This window comes from Schistocerca cancellata, chromosome 6, assembly GCF_023864275.1.
Source record: "Schistocerca cancellata isolate TAMUIC-IGC-003103 chromosome 6, iqSchCanc2.1, whole genome shotgun sequence".
Lineage (NCBI taxonomy): Eukaryota > Metazoa > Arthropoda > Insecta > Orthoptera > Acrididae > Schistocerca > Schistocerca cancellata.
This window is the reverse complement of record NC_064631.1, coordinates 674,541,380-674,562,134: the sequence shown is the minus strand read 5'-3', so window position 1 is coordinate 674,562,134 and position 20,755 is coordinate 674,541,380. Positions and strand designations below refer to the sequence as shown.

The following is a 20,755-nucleotide window of genomic DNA, read 5'->3' as shown; positions in this document are numbered from 1 at the left end:
AATTTAGGGGAATTAAGCTGCCTTGGGGGGAAGTTAGAGAGATAAATGTTTCAGGGGGAAAAATATTTAGCCCTCCCCTGCCCGCCCCTCCGCTCGACAATTTCACTCTTGACTCCCTTTTACCGCCTCACTACCCCACTTGCTTACCCGACGGTGTGATAAATTATTTAGGGGAATTTGAAGTGCAATATAGGGGGAAACGATGCGTGAGGGTCGGCATCACTGCTACAAGACCATTGTCTAGAACGTAGGATCATTGTGTTCTCAGTTCTGTTGTGTGATTTGTGTACTCAGTAGTAGTTGTTGGCTGCGTATCTTGGAGGTGTTGATTATTTTTCATGCAGAATGGCGAACAAATATGATGCAGTGTTCAGAAACATGTATAAGGAAGAGTTTCCGTGTTTAAGTGAATCGAGGAAGGGACAAACTTACGCATTTTGTAGTGTATGTAGATGTGACTTTTCAGTACCTCATGGCGGAAAATGCGACATTCTTAAACATGTGCAAACTAAAAAACACCAGGAGAGTGTCCATTGTGTAGAATGTAACCAGAAACTTCTCATGTAAACCCCAAAATGTAGATTCTGTGACGAATGCTGAGGCTTTATTTACCGCATTTATTGTAGAGCATAACTTGCCTATAAACTGTGCCGACCATGCTGGGCCTTTTTTTTGCAACGTGTTTCCTGATTCTGAAATTGCGAAACGATATATGTGCGCCAGAACAAAACTGACCGCTATCCTTACGGAAAAGTGCATGGAAGAAAAAGTGAAAGTTATTATGCACTTGCAGTCGAATCCATTCGCTATCGCTACTGATGGTAGTAATAAAACGGACTTCAAGTTATATCCTATTATTGTATCGTTCTTCAGCCCTGAACTCCGTGAAATTCAAAATTGCCTACTCTGTGCCTAATTTAAAAGGGGATGCCACTGGAGCTAATATTGCTGATCTTCTACTTTCAACTTTACAGGAATTCCGTATTCCATTAAACTGTCTGGCTTTCAGTGCTCCTGTAATGGTAGGGCTAAAAAAGGGTGTGGCAGGATGTTTGAAGCAAGAAATTGCTAACTTAATCATGGTAGGCTGTTCTTGTCACCTAATTAATCTTGCTGCTGAGAACGGGGCGGGGTGGCATGTTTGCCTTTAAACGTTGAAGAAAATATTATTGACGTATTTTATTATTTGGAAAGGAGTGCAAAGAGGAAAGAGAAATTTAGAAAGTTTCAAACTTTACATGACACAGAAATGCGGAAAATTCTGAAACATGTGCCTACATGATGGTTATCGTTGAAAAGATGTTTGGATAGGATTTTGGAGCAGTGGGACCCTTTGGTTAGTTTGTTCAAGAGTGAAATTGTAAGTAAGGATTCTGAAGTGGAAACTTTGAAGAATTATAAAATTGCAAAACATACTCAAAATGTAGATGTGTCTACTTCATATCACATGTCCAAGCACTGTGATAAGATTTCACCAGACTCCTCACTTAAAAGAAAAACCCAATCATCAGTTTTACAGAAAACCATTGACACTGTGGACCATACTTTATCATGTGAGGAACGACTATTCATGTTTCTGTCATCAAACTTACATAAATCTTTATGCCTTTTCCTTTCAAGTTTTATGCCTGTCTTTAAGAGCCCAAATGTAGCTCTTCAGTCAAGTGCCCCACAGATCCACTTATTGAGATCAATTTTGGAGGAACTATTGAAGAATGTGGTGGCAAGATTTGTGAGACCATTCATTATTAAAACCTCCAGCTCTCTTATTGATGTAGATTATCACACTACAGCAAATCAAAAGGATGATTGTGATCTGATGATAGGGAATTCTACATTTGCTTTGGTGACCACTTTTGAAGCCTGAGGAAAAGTCCATATTCTTTAAAGCTGTAAGAAAATGTTTCTTATCATCATGTGATTACATGATACACAAATTTCCATTCAAAGATGAAGTTTTAATGCAGGCAGAAGTTGCAAATATTTCTATAATTGGGAAAGCATCATTTTCCAGCCTTAGATTTTTCATAAACAGATTTCCTAATATTCTGACTAGCGAAAGTTAGCACTTGGATACAGAAGTTGATATTCTTCACTCTCAGTTCTATAAGTTACAGCTGTAAGAAACCAACTTGGCAGCAGAGAGAATTGATGTTCAGTGGGCGTTGGTAGGTCAGAAGAAATCGGCTGATGGGGTTCTTCAGTATGATAAACTTGCAAAGGTGATGCTGGCTATTTTGTCAATTCCACATAGGAATGCGGAATGTGAGAGAATTTTTAACAAAGACCAAAACTCAGTTCAGGTCCATGCTTTCAGAAACGTCTTTGGAGAAATTTTTGATTTTAAAATCAGTTCAAAAAGGCAAGTGCTTTGAGCAGAAATTTAGTTCAGAGTTTTTGAAGGAGGGTAAGTCTGCTACGGGTGTGCTGAATAAGTACCTACCATAATCAAACGAATTCAGACTGGTAAACTATTCAGATCATTTGCTAAGCCTAACATGTACATCTTGTATAAAATTGATTTAAATTTGGGAAAGCTGTCTTACAGATATAAGATGCTATGCAAATATGGATTGCATTATGAAATGAAAATGTGTAATCATTTAACACTGATTTATTCATGCAAAAACTGTGCTAATGTCAAAACAGAAATCTAATATACGTTAATTTGTTTCCTCTGATCGTAATTTCGAACTGTAGTTCTCTCGAGAGTGCTTCATTTGAATGTGTGTGAATCCAAAGAAACCTGCAGAGCTCATCATTCATATTGTTCAGCATGTTGAATGATAAATTATACAGTCTGAAGGCTCAGGTATGTCCATTATTTAGTATTTACATGTAAATAATAAAGCAAATGTAATTGAATTGTTACAGTTATTGAATTATTGCAACTTTAATCGTCAGGGATGTGTTGTAACTCGCAATAGTACACCACTAAAAGTCTCCTGATTTTTCACTTTTGAAAGTTGGCATGTCTGTGTAGAGTTTGTGTCCAACCTCCCTCATGTGATTTTGACAATCAGTTGAATCATCTCTTTGGACGTTGCATACATTGAAACTTCCTGGACTGTGCAAACTGTGTGCTGGACCAGGACTTGAAATAGGTGGTCTTTGCATCTTGCAAACAAGTGCTCTACCGACTGAGTTATCCGAGCACGACTCATGATTTGCCGTCATAGTTTTACTTCCACCAGTACCATATCTCCTACCTACCGAACTTCATTCTGGATTGTATACATCGTCATCCGTGGTGGATGTTCTTTGTTGCGATGACCATTGCTCGTCTTGCACATCTGTTCTGCCGATATCAAATTTCTGGCACCAAAATCACAACAGTTTTCATGATGTCACATTCACTACACAATCTTCCCCAAGTAGATGATGCACTGCAGCTGATAATATTTTCTTTAAGCCCAAAAATCTTATTACACTTCGCATTTCAATTGCCGACTGTGTATCTGTGAATGCCTCAGTCTTGAAACTGTCTCAAAGTTCATCTGCATCTACTGACAGCATGTGAAAGCTGTGGTCTTCTCTTCTATATAGCCATGGAACTTTGGTTTGGACAAGGTATTTGCATACCCACATGGGCTCTTGTTACTGTGCTCACTTACAGAACCACATTCATTATTTTTACTTCCTGCACCAAGCTGTGACTTTACAATCCATTTACAAAGCCTCTCTGACAAAAATAGTGAATTTTTATGAAATTTGTGATAATTTTTGTGAGCATTTGCACATTAGGAGAAGCAGTTGATAAGTCTGTACCTTTTTATTCATTGTTTGCTTCCTTCCAGGCATAATAAAATAATTCCAGCAATGTTCTAGTTTTGGGGAAGTAACTTCCACATCATTCTGTAAATAACTTTGAAAATGCTTTAGATTTCTCTCGGTTGTTAGTGGTGGAGGATGGCTGCATGACACATTCTGTACAGTGAGAGGCGGAGAATATTGCGCAGTGTCACAGGTGTGCTCTTACTTTTCTATCCCACATCATATGCCCCTTCTGTTCCCCACCCTGCCACCTGGCAATGCTGGGATATGCTCAGTTTGGGCGGACTCACTCAGATTCACTCTTGTCGTCGTCGTCGTCGTCGTCCTCCTCCTCTTTCTCCCCCTTCTTCTCCTCAGTCCGAAGGCTGGTTTGTATTCTCTTGTTGTCTAAACTCTGTATCATCCATATTTGACTTCCATACATGGCTACACTTCATACAAATACTTTCAGAGAAGACTTCCTAACACTTAAATCTATAATCGATGTTAACAGATCTCTTTTCTTCAGGAACACTTTTCTTGCTATTGCCAGCCTAAATTTGATCTCCTCTCTACTTCAAACATCATCAGGTTATTTGTTGCCCAAGTAACAAAGCTCACCTACTACTGTATCGTTTCCTAATCTGATTCCTTCAACACCACGTGATTGAATTTGATTACATTCCATTATCCTTGTTTTGCTTTTGTTGGTGTTCGTCTTATATCCTCCTTTCAAGACACTGTCCATTCCATTAAACTGCTCTACCAAGTCCTTTGCTATCTCTAACAGAATTACGAGGGTTGAATGAAAAGTAATGCCTCTCCCTTCATTAATTGGTTTTGGATGGGAATATTTTGATAAATCAAATGCAGAAATAATCCTTAGAATGTGATCTTTAATTACCAATATTCACTTTTTCCCCCATAATCACCAGCCAATTTGGATACATTCCTGCCAATGATGAAGTAGTTTCCCAACGCCATCATGGACGAATTCGACACTGTTTCCGCAACCACAGTCTCACAGTTCTCTCAACGTCTTCATCAGAAGCATAATGATGTCCCCGCAGATCGTCTTTCATTATCGGGAACAGATGGAAGTCAGGCGGTGCTAAATCTGGACTGTATGGAGGATGCTGTACGGTGGTGAGATTCAGTCTCTGAAGTTCTGCTGTGGTGGCATGTGAAGTGCATGGTTTGGCATTGTCATGCTGCAGGAAAACATTTCCCTTTTCCTTTTGGACCCTTGTTAGCCGTCGTTTCAGAGTTCGCAGCGTTGTGATGTAACACTCTGAGTTTATTGTTGTTCCACAGTCAAGGAAATCAACATGGATAACACCATGTGCATTTCAGAATAATATGGCCATGATTATTCTAGCTGAGGGATGCACCTTGAATTTCTTTTTCTGGGGCGAATCTTTGTGTTGATATTCCATAGACAGACATTTCGTCTCTGGGTCATAATGGTGTACCCACATTTCATCTCCTGTCACAGTTGAATGGAGTAAGGCGTCACCTTCATTCTCATAACATGAGAGGAGTTCCTGGCAAATTTCAAGTCTGTGCACTTTCATTTCAGGAGTTAGCATCTGGGGTATCCATCGTGCACGGATCTTCTGCTAGCCAAGCAAAGCACTAATATGACCCACACGTTCTTGTGAAATGCCGATTGTGTTTTCAATTTGTCTCTTAATGGTATGACGATCGTCCTGAATCAGTCTACTTTGCTTGTGAAACTCTGTGGTTGCTGTCACAGGCTGTCCAACTCTTTGTCATTTAGGTCAGATGTTCCCGTCTCATCTTTAAACTTATTCGCCCAATGACGCACAGTACTCACAACACAATCACCATAAACTGCTTTCATTCTCTGATGATGAATCTCCTTCGGGGTGACACCTTCTGCTGTCAAGAATTAAATGACTGCAGGTTGCTTAAATCACATTGACTGACCGTCTGCACAGGTTCCATACTTTACACTGTAACAACACAACTGTTCAATGCTAAGGCTTCCCGGCTACTGGAGCTGTAGAGAAGAGGCTACGGAACAAGCCAGTACCTGTCACATACCAATGCTGCCAACTGTTGAAAAGTTATGAAAGTGGAGGCATTACTTTTCAGTCAACCCTCGTACAATGTTATTGGAAAACCTCAGAGTGTTTATTTCTTCTCCATGAACTTAAAATTCTTGTTGTGTGCGATTGTAATACTTGTGTTTGCTGGAAGTCACCCTTATTAATCACGACAGTGATTTAATGGCCTCACTACACATACACTAAATAAAAAATCAACACCTAATGTTCTGCATGGTCCCCAAACTGCACACTGCAAACTATAGGTTGTAGTCATTGGGACAGTGCTATCCTGGTTGTTGGTTCTTCACTTAGAACTTTGGCATTTACATCTGAAAACAGTGACATGACTAGTGATGAGTAAGTGTATGATGAATTATGGTTCCCATAAGACATTAGATAGTTTAGTATGAGGGAAAATATAGACTGGTGTAAGATGGTATGGTGTCTAATTTTTGGTGGTGGTGGTAACAGTAGTAATAGTAATTCTCCTGCCCCCTGCTTTGGAAAATGTTTCATTTAAAGTGGAGTGCCATGGGGTGTTGAATGAGTGACATTGCTCATTAATGAACAACACATTTAGATGGGTACTGGAAGCAATAGATGTGTGATATCAAAGTAGGCACCTTAGATACGACTGCTATTAGTGGGTTTCTCAAGCATATCCAATTCAGACCAGCAAGTAGAAGCAGCTAGACAATTTTCTCTGACAGTATTCATCAACTGTCCTGTTAGAATGTGCTGTGTTCAAAATTTTTTTAGTGTCTTGTTATTTTCTGCCTAGAGTTCTGTGTGCACTTTTTGATGCTGTCAATTTGTGTTGTCACTTGAGAGGTGGAGGGCATTGATCCAAATATTTTTCATTCATGAATAATGTATATTTTGGACTGGTAACCAAGAAGGGCTCAGTATCTGAAGAATGGAATAGCTGGCTAGATTTCTGGCTTTTAGCACATAACAGCTTACTTGTGGTTAACACCTGACTGACTTTGTTCCCTTTGCCTCGTCTCCTTTCAGTTTTTTCATTTACTCAAATCTGGCAGGAAATGCCATATGATAACTCTTGCATTGTCTCTGTATTTTTATACACTTGGATGTAGAGTCCAACAAGAGTTCATGTAGTGAGGTGTGTAACATTTTGTTTACCACCAGCATTGGTTTCAGAATCGCCATAAAAGCAGAGTGTGGTCATTAGTTTTTATTTCTTGAATAACTATTGTCAGGCTGCTGCCAAAGTCCCTGAAACGTCATGTATGTGGAGCACATTGTGTGGAGAGGACATCCTAGTGTGAATCACAGCTCTGGAATTTGTAAATGTTGCCATGATGACAATGCCATGTTGCCATGACTACAACTCGAGGTTGCACATATTCAATCGATAGGTGACCAACATGGTGTAGCAACAAATAGCCGCCTAGTAGCATTGGCAACATAACCCCTGCTGTCGCAGACATTCTCTCATTGGCTCGACTCATCATAATCAGTTTTCTGCTATATTAGCGGGTCCTTTGCCTCTCCATTTTCTGCAATCCATTGTTACCTTCTTAAGGCTGCTGTATGTTGTACCGTCCATCACATCATCCAGTATCTGACATCTCTTCCTTCCTAGCTTCCTTTTCCCTTTTACATAACCTTCTAAAACTGTTTTTATCGGTCCATCAGTCTTTCTTAATATATACCCAATCCAATTTCTTTTCCTTCTTTTTATTACATCTAGTAACTCTATTTTCTCTCCCACTCGTCTCAGTACCTCCTCATTTTTTACTCTGTCCATCCAACTTCTTCTTTCCATCCTCCACCATGTCAACATTCCAAAAGCCTCCTGCCTTTCTCTGTCTTTCTTACTCAAAGTCCATGTTTCAGCGCCATACAGAAGAACACTCTATACGAAACATTTTATGAGTCTTTTCCTCAGTTGTCTGCCCCGAATGCTGCAGAAAATTCTCCTTTTCTTATAAAATGACTCATTTGCCATTGCTATCCTTGTTTTAATTTCTTTGCTGTACTTCCAGTCGGTGTCTATCCTGCTTAAAATTTTACACCTGTTCTAATATTTCTCCATTTGGCATAATTTTTATTTCTTTATTTTCTCCTAGTGCTAATACTTTTGTTTTCTTTGTGTTAATTTTCATTCCATAATTTTTCCATTAGCTTCAATGGTGTCCACCAAATCCTGTAATTATTTTTCCCCTGTGGCTAGAAGGGCCATGTCATCAGCAAACCTCAAACAACCTACTCTTCTTCCTCCAATTTCTACTGCTATGTCATCTAATGAGCATTGGTCAATCAAATTTTCCAAGTAGAGGTTGAAAAAGGTAGGTGATAGACAGCATCCTTGTCTTACTCCTTTTCCTAGTCCGATCCAGTTTGTTCTTCCTCCACTCACTTTAACTGAGGCTTTTTGATTCAGATATAATGAGTCTTCCGATTTTCCAGTCCTCTGTCCTTTCCCTCATTATAATCGGCAGCTTGTCCCAAGCCATTGTCAAATGCCTTTTCTAGATTGATGAAGCACATATAGAGGTCTCTTCTCTCTCTCTCTCTCTCTCTCTCTCTCTCTCTCTCTCTCTCTTCTTTTTTTTTTTCCAATTAAAAACTTTCTCCCAAGATTCGTAGGAGCCGTATTGCATCTTTGGTGCCTGTATTCCATCTAAAGCCCTGCTGCTCCTCGCCAAGGTTCTCCTCCATTGCTTTTTCAAGTCTCTTATTAATTATTCTTAACATCACTTTGGCTGCATGTGAAATGAGGCTGATTGTCCTGTGCTCACTGCATGTCTTGGTTCCTTGTTTTTTCGACAATGGAATCATCACTGTTGTCACAAAGTCCTCAGGCCATTCACCACTGTCATATATTTTATTACATGACCTCAACATTTCTCTTATTCCATATTGGTTCAAGCATTTTAATATTTCCCCAGTATCGTATCTGTAACTAGTGCTTTGCCATTTTTCATTGCAGCTATGGCAAACTTTACTTCTTCCGTTATGATGGTTGGTCCTTCCTCGTCATCACATTCACTGTTGAGTGATTCCAAGTTCCAGAGTATTTGGTTTGCAATCTTTGTCATATAGCTCTTTTAGATATTCTTCCCATCTCTGGAGGTCATTGTCACGATCTTTGTACACTACCTCTTTGTCTTTACTAAAAATTTCTGTAGTAGCACTTCCTTCTCTGTTTTGATCCCATGTCATAGGCTTTACTCTGTTGTATAGTAAGTCGTATCTTCCCTTCCTGTCCAGTTGTTCAATTGCATCACATTCCTCTTTTAGCCATTTTTTCCTAACCTGCTCAGTTTCTCTTCGCAGTTCATTATTTAACCTTCGGTACATCTTTCTCGCGTCTTCAGTGTTCTTGTTTTCAAATTTTCTTCTCTCCTCCATCTTGGAAATCATTTCTTGTGTGACCCATGGTTTTTTTGCCCTTTTCCCTTTCACATATCCTATATTTTGCTGTCCTGCTTCCTAGACTTCAGCCAAGGGGTTAAGAGCTGTGGAGTACGAGGTGCATTCAAGTTCTAAGGCCTCTGATTTTTTTTCTCCGGACTGGAAAGAGATAGAAACATGCACATTGTTTTAAAATGAGGCCGCGTTCGTTGTCAATACGTCCCAGAGATGGCAGCACCGTACGGCAGATGGAATTTTACCGCCAGCGGCGAGAATGAGAACTGTTTTAAATACTTAAAATGGCGACATTTTCCTTACTTGAACAGCGTGCAATCATTCGTTTTCTGAATTTACGTGGTGTGAAACCAATTGAAATTCATCGACAGTTGAAGGAGATATGTGGTGATGGAGTTATGGATATGTCGAAAGTGCGTTTGTGGGTGCGACAGTTTAATGAAGGCAGAACATCGTGTGACAACAAACCGAAACAACCTCGGGCTCGCACAAGCCGGTCTGACGACATGATCGAGAAAGTGGAGAGAATTGTTTTGGGGGATCGCTGAATGACTGTTGAACAGATCGCCTTCAGAGTTGGCATTTCTGTGGGTTCTGTGCACACAATCCTGCATGACGACCTGAAAATGTGAAAAGTGTCATCCAGGTGGGTGCCACGAATGCTGACGGATGACCACATGGCTGCACGTGTGGCATTTTGCCAAGCAATGTTGACACACAACGACAGCATGAATGGGACTTTCTTTTCGTCGGTTGTGACAATGGATGAGACGTGGATGCCATTTTTCAATCCAGAAACAAAGCACCAGTCAGCTCAGTGGAAGCACACAGATTCACCGCCACCAAAAAAATTTTGGGTAACCGCCAGTGCTGAAAAAATGATGGTGTCCATGTTCTGGGACAGCGAGGGCGTAATCCTTACCCATTGCGTTCCCAAGGGCACTACGGTAACAGGTGCATCCTACGAAAATGTTCTGAAGAACAAATTCCTTCCTGCACTGCAACAAAAACGTCCGGGAAGGGTTGCGCGTGTGCTGTTTCACCAAGACAACGCACCCACACATCGAGCTAACGTTACGCAACAGTTTCTTCGTGATAACAACTTTGAAGTGATTCCTCATGCTCCCTACTCACCTGACCTGGCTCCTAGTGACTTTTGGCTTTTTCCAACAATGAAAGACACTCTCCGTGGCCACACATTCACCAGCCGTGCTGCTATTGCCTCAGTGATTTTTCCAGTGGTCAAAACAGACTCCTAAAGAAGCCTTCGCCGCTGCCATGGAATCATGGCATCAGCGTTGTGAAAAATGTGTACGTCTGCAGGGCGATTATGTCGAGAAGTAACGCCAGTTTCATCGATTTCGGGTGAGTAGTTAATTAGAAAAAAAAAATCGGCGGCCTTAGAACTTGAATGCACCTCGTACCATTAAATGGGTCAGGAGTACACTACACATCAGAGGCTGCTACCCAGGTAGCTGACTGTGTGTGGGATGCACACAAGGGTTGGTTTTGAAGTAAGTGACTCTCCATCCAGTCCAAATACCCCCCCCCCCCCCATACACACACACACACACACACACACACACACACACACACACACACACAGATGACGGCATCAGAATCGTAGTTGTAAACTGCCAAAGCATTTGGAACAAAGTGCCAGAGCTGGCAGTGCTCCTGAAAAGCAGTGAAGCGCACATAATACTAGGTACAGAAAGCTGGTTGAAACCTGAAATTTATAGCAGTGAGATTTTTTGCGAAAAGTAATGTGCGTAACAAAGGGTTGAGTAATTGGAAATGGAGGTTGTGTATTTGTCGCAGTAGAAAAGAAACTCAAATCCACCAAGATAGAAATTGAAGTTGCATTTGAGATGCAAAGCTATGAGATACAAAGTTCACAAAGTGTCAAGAACCAATATCATCACCGGTATCCTAATTTGCACAATGTGCTTTCTTGGTAGAAATGCTTGGTTGCTCGATTTCAACCCCAATTAGCCAAAGCTAATTCTTTGGCTTCTACGAAAAGCTGGTTGAAAGCTATCATCAACATTTTTCTCATTGTCAGCAGTTCATTTTTGAGAACCCTAACATTGTTGATTAACTCTGCAAAATCTGCATCTTGGTGCTGAAGTTGACGACAGATTGACTCATCCAGTGTAACCAGATAAAGTATAACTGAGTGGTTGACAAAATCTCCCTTGGTGGTGGCTGCTGATAGAAGCATTGTGGGATGTGATCTTGTTGTCAAATTCATGAATCTTTCCCAGAGCCGAAACAACAAAACTGTATATTTTCTTGAAGTCTTGTGCACTGCAAAGGCACTCAGTCCAACTAGTTAGTGTGGTATGTATCAGACCCCTGACTCAAACTTTGGTTAATGGTTCAAGGGCATATTTAATATTGTCCTACACTTTGGTGACCCAAAGAAATTATGTACCACTTCCAGAGTTCCTAGTGGGTGTTGCATGTGTTTTATATCTTTCGTTTTGTTCATCGTGATTATGCCAGCCTTAAGGTAAGTGTTACATGCATGGATGTTGAAATATTCAGAAGATTCCACTTTGAAAATTTGGAGCTTACCAGGGCTCCACCATTTAGATAACTACCTTTACCTGATTTTGTCTTAGTAAAAAATGTGCAGTACTTTCAGAAGGCAGTGTCCTCTTTGGATGATCATACTAACCAAAAATATTTCTCCATCCAACTTTTGTTGAACTTATGATATTGGCCACTTTGCAAATTGAGGGGAAATTTGTAAATTGCGTTGGGCACAAAAAGGTTTGAAAATGCAGTTTCATGTGGCCATCAACTTTTTTGTTATTTGTTAGCAAATAATTACTTATGTCCTACTTGCTGGCTGGTGATGGACTGTTAGAGCTTCATGTGTCAGTGAAAGATCTTGGTTTTGCTTCAGGACCCTAGAAAAGTGACATTGAATTAGCAGCAATAATACTTCTATTGTTTGAAAACAGCAATGGTGGCAATTGTGTTGGGCCATCCATTTTCCTGAGAAGACAGTTTTTCTTCTAGTCATGGAGAACTAGTTCAAAATGTTTCCACCCTTTTGTTCTGTGATGAATTGTCTTAGCTCTCAGAATCAAGATTTCAGTATACGAGCTTCAATAACACCGGCTTTTACAATACTGTTGTGTCAACATTGTAACAGCTGGTAATGCATAGAATCTTGTACGAAACAATGTGTCCACCATCTCTATAAGGCCCCCCTCCCCGCGGGGACTTGCCGCACTTTGGCAGGTTTGTGCTTGGATACCACGGGCCCCCGGCTTTTGCAGCATCTTTTCTCTTGCTATTCCTTTTCCTATCCCTTGGAGAACATGGCTGTGTTTTTTGGCAGTAGCTGACATAAGAACAGTCTCACCACTGTTTTTCATTCCTTTTTTTTCCTTTCTTCATTCACTTTCTCCTATCCTTCCTCTGCTTTAGTGTTTGAGGCTCCTCTTTTTCTTCTTCCTCCGTGTGCTCTCCTGAAGGCCAGCCCATGCATCTGACGTGTTGATTGGGTAGCACATAATTCCCAATGCGGATTGACAGATAGGATCTGCATATACCCCTTGGTACAGTCCAGGCCCAGGTAGGGGTGCTTGCCTGAGCTGCTTTCTTCCCAAATTGCCGATTGGTCCCTCTGTCAGGTGTTTGGGAGGTATGACCTGAAGAGTGAACAATCACCTAAGGTGGATGAGCCCCTTCTGGGGAGGGGGGGGGGGGGGGGGCAGTTGGAAGGAGTGTGCCATTGGAGATGCTGGCAGTCATGGGGGATTTTCTCACAATGAATCAATCATCATCTTCCCAGTCCACACCTACCAAAATTAAACAGAATGAAGCTCCTGATTCAAAGACACTCCCAGCTGCACCACGGTTCCTCGTGGTTTCACGCACTGAAGGCGGTCAGTCCTGTGCAACAGTAAATTCATTTCTTATTCAGAGAGATGGTGAGATCAGTTGCTGGCCCTGTGAAATCCTGCTCTCATTTACGTGGTGGCACTTTGCCACTGATTCTCAAGCACAACAACTGCTTCCTGTTTTGCTTCTCCATGACTATCCTGTTCATGTCAAGGCCCATGGAACTCTGAATTCTTCCCGTGGGGTTATTTACACTAGGCTGCTCAATGGCCTGACTGAGGCAGAAATTCAAACATACCACTCTGATCAGGGTGTCATTGGTGTCCATCGGGTGATCTTAGTGCCCACACACACTTTTTTTCTCACCTTTGATAGAGTGCTGCTTCCATCTAAGCAATTACTATGGCAACCATTGCCTCTTGTCCCATGTATCTCGGTGAGCAGGCTGTCCTGGAGATCCGGGTGATGGAAAAAGTGCCTTACCCGTTTGGCAATGATGTAATTGTACTCAGTATCATTACTTTATTGCAATTTGTTGGGTGGTTATAAGTTTTAATTTGGATTTTAAACTTCACTACAGTGGAAAGATCAGTATAATATCAATAATATTGTTGTTCAACTATGGAAAATCCAGGTTGGAATATAACAATATTATAATATTGTTGTTTTTATATGTATGGAGTCTCCTGTTACTGTTTAGTAAAACAAGTTTATATTTATGATTGCAAAATATAATCTGTGAATGTTCTTTCTTAGTTTTGGAATAAGCTGCTGTTTTTCAAACTTAATCACTTGCGTTGCCTGGGTAATACTGAAATGTTCACTTTGTGATACGAACAGACGTTTTTAACAGAACCATCAGACATGCCATACATCGACAGTACCTTCATTTTTTACAGTTACTGCCCACACCACATTCAAAAGTGCCTCCCTTTCATCCTTAGCACTGATGGGGCACAAGACAGTGGAACACACAGCATGGACTGCAGAACAAAAAGAAATCGCTTTGGTCTTGTCACATTCAAAGTAGTAGCAATTACATCAAACATATATCGTTGTTTTTTTAGAAGCATTTGATGTTACAGACAAACAAAAATAGTTTCCCTCTCTCACTGTATCTTCCCTTCAACAAGTTACAGTGAAAATTTTGTCAAGTAGCCTATGTGACAAGTTGTATGTATATTTTATGTTACAATAATTATACTTTATTTACATTATGTGCCTTATAAATACTGTAATAGAATCCTTAAGCGCTTCACATAAATTGATGAGCCAAAACGTTAGAGAGTAGACCTGTGGCACTACAGCAGCGATTCTGCATGCCATAGATTCTACAAGACCTTGATAAGTTTTCAGAGGTGTGTGGTACCAGGCATCCACACACAGGTGAAGCAGTCTCCATAAATCAAGGTCCAGTGGTTTGTGGGCACAGAATCCCAGTTGAGTTCTGTTGGTTCAGTTGAGGTGAATTTTGTGGCCAAGAAATCAGCACGAGTTCACTGTCATGCTCTTCAAAACTTTATAGCACTATTCTGACAATGACAGTTATCTTACAGAAAAATGTTATCGCTATTGGGGAAGATGTTGAGCATGAGTGGATATGAGTGGTCCGCAGTAATGTTCACATAGTCCACTGCTGACTACGCCTTTGATTACCACCACAGGTCCTTTGGGAGCCCAGGTGAACACCAGCCATAAGATAATGATGCCCCACCTCCCCCAGACCACTCAGTTTCCAAGACACAGTGCATGTCACAAGCAGCTTTTTGTCCTCATCCCGATGTATTTGGGCATGACCATCAGCATTGTGTAACAGTAAATGTGATCTGTCCAACCAAGTGACATGTTTCTGTTGATCCAGAATCCAGTCTCGATGAATTCGTGTGCAATGCAGTTGCAATTGACAGCATTGTCAGGTCAACATTGGAACATGTACGGGTCATTCATAGCTGAGCCCCACCTCCAGCAATGTGCACTAACGATGTGCACCAAAATACTTGTGCTTGCACCAGCTTTGTTCTCTGTCATCTCATCTGCCACAGATCGCTACCTATTCTCCTTGATAGTTGGGGCCAGCCTCTGATTTCCATGTGCTGTGATGAGACGTGGACATTCGACATCTTATTGTTTACCCACAGATTCACTGTCCTTCAACCACTTTCCATAAGTTCTCACAACAGTAGTACGTGAACAGCCAACCAGCTTTGCATTTTTCAAGATGATCGTCCCCAGGTGTTGCGCCATAACAGTCTGTCATTTATCAGAGTCGCTTGTGTCAGTGGATTTCTCCTTTTGCAGATGTACATCTGTTAGAATGCTTTCCCATTCATCTCTGCTCTGCTTACATAATTTCCCTACCATGTTCCATTCATGCAGTGCCACTTGGTGACATTAGTTCCTGCAGTTGGCATTGGTCATCCTATTTTGGCTCATCAGTGTGTGTTGCTGTAGACATTAGAGCCTATACGAGATACAGCAATTACTGAAATATGGAACAGTTATTAAAGTAAGAGTCTCCAGTTACTAAGAACCAGTTTGTAAGTGCTAGCCTTTGATGTTGTTTTCTTTTTTCCTTTTACTTTTGTTTCATCTGTTGTAGGCTCAAACAGAAAAGTAGTTTCATCATCTGATCTGTCTCTCTTTTTTTCAGGCAAAGAACCAAAAGTCATATGTGAGCAGTGCGTAACAACGAACGTGAAAAAGGCTCTTAAAGCGGAACATACAAACCGCTTGAAGACGGCATTTGTGAAAGCACTGCAGCAAGAGCAGGAAATAGAGCAACGTCTGGCTCAGGCAGGCGGGGCGTCTCCCGAGCCTGTGGCTGCCGCGGCAGCTGTGGCGGCAGTGGCAGCCGTGGCAGCAGCACCTCCTCCTCCACCTCCCGCAGCACCGAAACCTGCAACGCCAACTCGTCAGCATGCTCCGACTCCCCCTCCTCCCCCACCACCGACACCTCCGGCGCGGGAACACCCGTTGGCCAAGCTAGCGGCTGAAACTGCAGCTGCGGCTGCCGGCAAGTTTGGAGCTACGTCAGCTCATCACGTTGCTGCAGCCTTACATCAGCAGCTGCTCCGTGGCCTCCCTCCACATCAGCCATTACCTGCACACGTGCTTTCCGCTTTCAACCCGATGCTCTATCCGTACCAGCTCGCTGTTGCTGGCAGCAAAGGACCGGTCGCGACTGCTGCCGCCAATTTAGTAGAACTGCAGCGTCAGGCAGTTGACCTCCAACGTCAGTATCTTCTCGATATGATTCCTCCACCCTCACCTTCGCCCTCTCGCTCGCACATTAACAATTGGAAGACGTGATGGCCGCCCGCTCCCTGGGATCTCGCTGGCCGGTAGACCCCGGCTCGTGTTTCCGCAGGGTCTCCGGTGATTGCCAGCAATATTCTGGTGGATGTAATTTATACAGTCTGTCTAGGTGACATTTCTGAATAGTGGATTGTATCTGAAACGAGTAACGTGATGTAGTTCATTGAGGAATGCTGTACCTGAAAGTGAGATTTTCAGCTGGTGTCTGAATGAAATGGCATTTCTGCTTAAGAAGCTTAATGCCATTTTCTGTTTCGGGTATGTGTGTAGCGGGTTTTCTAAGAATGTACAAAATTTGAAGGAAGCTTTTAAGCAAGTGAATTGAGGCTGTTAAATACAAAGATCTTAGTAAGAATGTTTAGGGGTACTTTAAGAAAAAAATATTTCTCAGTAATTTGTCAGGTGTGACATATAGATTTTATTATCCGTAATGCATGTTTTTAAATAATGGAGCATTTTTCACTAAAATGGTTGTGGCCATCTGCAGTGTATTCTCTTGTTCTGACACTGTAGAATTACTGTATAATGGAAATGGCTCTTGGTGCACAGATGGAGTATTGGGATTCCAGTCATTGTGTTCTTTGCCAGTATTTACACAGCTTATTTATTTTGTTTGAACAGTTATGACTAGTTTTTGTATGAACATGCACATGGCAAACTTTCTGGCATTGTCATTCGTTTTTAGAGGATGTGTTTTTAGGATGACTGGTTTGATTTGATTCTCTTTCTCTGTCTGAAGTGTGTGTGTGTGTGTGTGTGTGTGTGTGTGTGTGTGTGTTTGAGAGAGACAGAGTGAGAGTGGGTGGGTGGGGCTAGAAGAAAAAGGGAATTCATTTAAGAGTTTATGCTCATTTGTATTTATTAAGGTTTTTCCTTTTTTGTTCTGTGAATTAACTGAAAGGAGTATATTGTATTATCTTTTCAAACATTAGTGTTTAAAAGGTCTTGTAGCCACTACAAATTGTATATTTATTTCTTTTGTATAATTTATTGAATACCTGTGTGTGTGTGTACGTGTGTGTATGCTCTGTAAACAGCTTTTATTGTTTCTGTTATTACCTCTGTAGTGAATTTCTAGTTTGTGATGGAAGTGTAAATCTAAGCTGTAGATAATGTATTACATCGTAGGAGAATTTCACAGTGTCCGTATCTGTCATGTCCCTTGTGCATCTGTAATCTCAGTCACTTTGTCAATTTTTCTGATAAAGAAGTTGTAATCTCCATTGTCATCATATAACAGGTATCAAATTTCTGGGAATTTCAGGTAACCGAAATCACCTCATTGTTTGGTATAAATGGTGCTAACAGTAGTGTACCTTAAAATGTGCAGTACTGAACATCCAAGCACATTTTAGTGTCCTACTGCTAGGATATAAATATAGTCGTTTTTGCCATGAGTTTGCAGGGATTTTACTGTAATACATAAAATATATTTTACGAATGACAGGTTTATTCTTGCTGTTGTGTGATGGTTATATACCTTTGATCGACAAAGCTCATAATTAAGAAATAAAAAATTTGATTTGCTACTCGTGTTGCGAGAATTGCCAGTTAAATTGGCAAAACAGAAATCAGGGTGATGTATCTATAATTTGGGTGCCTGCCGTACACATTGTGGAGTGTAAGGGGGTTCTTGCCTGTCAGTTATCTAGTCGTTGAGCATTCTCGTTTCTTTGTGTTATTAGTTTGTGCAGTATTTCAGTTATTTGATTGTAGCTAACGAGAGATGCCGATCTGAATTACCATGATTTTGTTCAACCAACTTTCTTGTCATTTCAGAATTGTGCTTTTTTCATATTTGTATGAAAAAACTTGTGACTTTGTTTTGGAAAGCTTATGTCTTACTGAAACAGTACTAATCAACTTATTAAATATTTTTGATTTTATTGTTTATTTATAGCTGTTGGCACCCTTTTTGTTTTGACTCATTCTAAAATGTTACCTCAAAGCTTTCCCAAAATATACGTAAATCAGAAACTTGTGCATTGTAGATAGTAGTAATTTTTTACAAGACCTTGAAACACTGGATGTATAGAGAATTACTGCGTACAATGCATTCTTCGACAAGTTGATGTTAGTGTACATAAATAATTTGAATGCACATTTACATTGACAGTGTAAATGTATTTGTGGTTTATGAATCTTGTAGATTTGTTTCTCATGAATTTAATTTAAAACTGTTGAAAGAATGTGACAGTAAATTTATGGCAAGTTGACTGAACAGCAGTCGGCAACTATGTTCTCTCTGTAAAAATAATCCCTCCAGTTCATTAATTTTGCTAACTATTTCCTTGCATTTCATGTTGCTATGTAATTTGTATGTAAACATTTCCATATGTATAAAAATAGAAAGATTAAAATCTTACGTTGGAAAATGTAATAACAATATCTGTTGAATTCATTGTTGGCAGTTGTTACCTTTTGCCTACTCGAGTATTCTGCTTGAAGCATGTGTGGACTCCATCCTCCTCCTTGTCGGTGTGGATGAAGATTTTTGACACCCTAACAACAATGTTCTACCAAGAAAAAATAATGAGGTTTCCTTCGTGATGGCTCTCTTTGTTTATGTGGTACTAAATTGTGGTATGTAAGCAAATAATGGGTCAAGTTCCAAAAAGATGTAAATTTGAGTTATTGGTGAAATTCTGCAGCCATTAATATATTTATATTCTGATACAAGCACCAGAACAGTAGGAAACAGTGTTTACTGCTGTCACAAGATGACACTCGTGTCTATGACCAACATCGATTTTCTGATAATGAGCTGTGCTCGAACTCTTCATTCTCTGTTACTGTCTTGCCACATATTTGTGTGAAGAGATGACAACTGAAATAGCTGTATGGCTTGTTTACATCAATATGGCATTTGCTTAAGTACACTAACATTCAGAAAAAACGGAACACCTTGAATGATTAGAGATAGGACGTTCATGTTCACAGAACATGTACATTAGTATGTTCTCCAGAAATGATTGGCATTTCAGTCACCTCAGTTTGGTTTGTGTTTTGTTGTTTAGTAGATGCAGGGTTGTCCATGTGCCCTGATAACTTGTTCTACGCATGACTGCATTGCCTTGTATAAGGCACGAATGGCGTCTCGTTGTATAGCCACCCATGCTGATCACCTGGTACCTGTGATGATTGGCATTGGATCACAAGCATTGCACCCATTGTTTCATCATATCCCACAAATTTTCGATTGCGGACAAATCTGGTGGGCCAGGGCGAAAGGCTGACATCCTGTGACACCGAAAAGGCATGCGTTCATGCAGCAACATGTGTTTGTGCACTGTCTTTCTGAAAATGGTATCTGGAGCGTTGTGCAGAATGGGTCGCTGGGTGTCATTCACATACGTCACACTGGTCAGTGCTGTGGACACACACCACCTGTGATTTGTGTTTGTACCTGATAGTACCCCACACCATAAGGCATTGAGTTGTTGCTGTATGTCTTGTGTGAATGCAGTTACTGTGATGCTGCTCTCCCTGCCTGCGGCGAACCAAAATGTGGCCATTATTTCCAAACAAATGGAACCTGGATTTATCCTAAAACACTGTCTGATGCTGTTCCTATCCCCAGTGACGACATTCCATACTCCATTACCATCTAACAAGTTTTTGCTTATTGGTCAGAGATAGACGGAAAAGTGGAAGGCACGCACGTAACTGGTGCCGTAGTAAACAGCAACGGACTGTCACCCATGGTAGTGTGTGGTGTGCAACTGTGTTGTGCCAGAGCCAAGGAAGATGCAGATCTGTGAAATGCTATTCAGGTGAGGTCTCGATCTTTTTTTTTTTGGGGGGGGGGGGGCGGGCGGGGGGGGGGGGGGTGTTCTGGGTGGCGCGATCTGGCTTGTCTCGTCGTGTTCTGCGGCCTTCCGTGAACCGTTCTGCACACACTTGGTGCACTGCCGAAATACTTCATCCTGCACGAGCAGCGATTTCCCATAGGGATGCATCACATTCTTTCATACCAATAATGCACCCTCTTACAAACTTGCTGATTTGACAGTACTGTTCACGCATATGTCTGCAAGGCATCTGCATGTCTGCTCAAGTCGTATGAATCCATTACCTTTCCTATTAGTGACAATGATAGTTGCAGGCACATTTTACGAGTGGGTGATAGTGCACTGCGATATCGATGTTGACATTGAATCTTGGACTGACATGGTTCAAATGCTAATCATTTCTGCAGAACATACTGATGTTGTCCTGTGAATATGAATGTTCAGTCAGTAGTCATTCAAGGTGTTCTGTTTCTTCTGAACATGAGTATAATTATTATAGATAAATAATATATATTATTGCAGAATGGAAATGAAAACTGCACTGAAATGGAGGAAGAGAGGTGAAGG

At 41.0% G+C, this 20,755-nt stretch overlaps 1 protein-coding gene across 4 annotated transcripts in view; it reads left to right on the top strand.

Annotated features, from left to right (window-relative positions):
- Positions 1 to 18,758, top strand: part of LOC126191121 (transcriptional repressor p66-alpha) — an 88,598-nt gene extending 69,840 nt beyond the window's left edge. For all 4 annotated transcript variants that reach the window (XM_049931866.1, XM_049931869.1, XM_049931867.1 and 1 more), the window contains one exon: positions 15,733 to 18,758. In XM_049931866.1, the coding sequence (XP_049787823.1) occupies positions 15,733 to 16,391 (659 nt within the window). In that variant the 3' untranslated portion in view covers positions 16,392 to 18,758. The remainder of the gene's footprint in view (positions 1 to 15,732) is intronic.
- Positions 18,759 to 20,755: the final 1,997 nt, after the last annotated feature.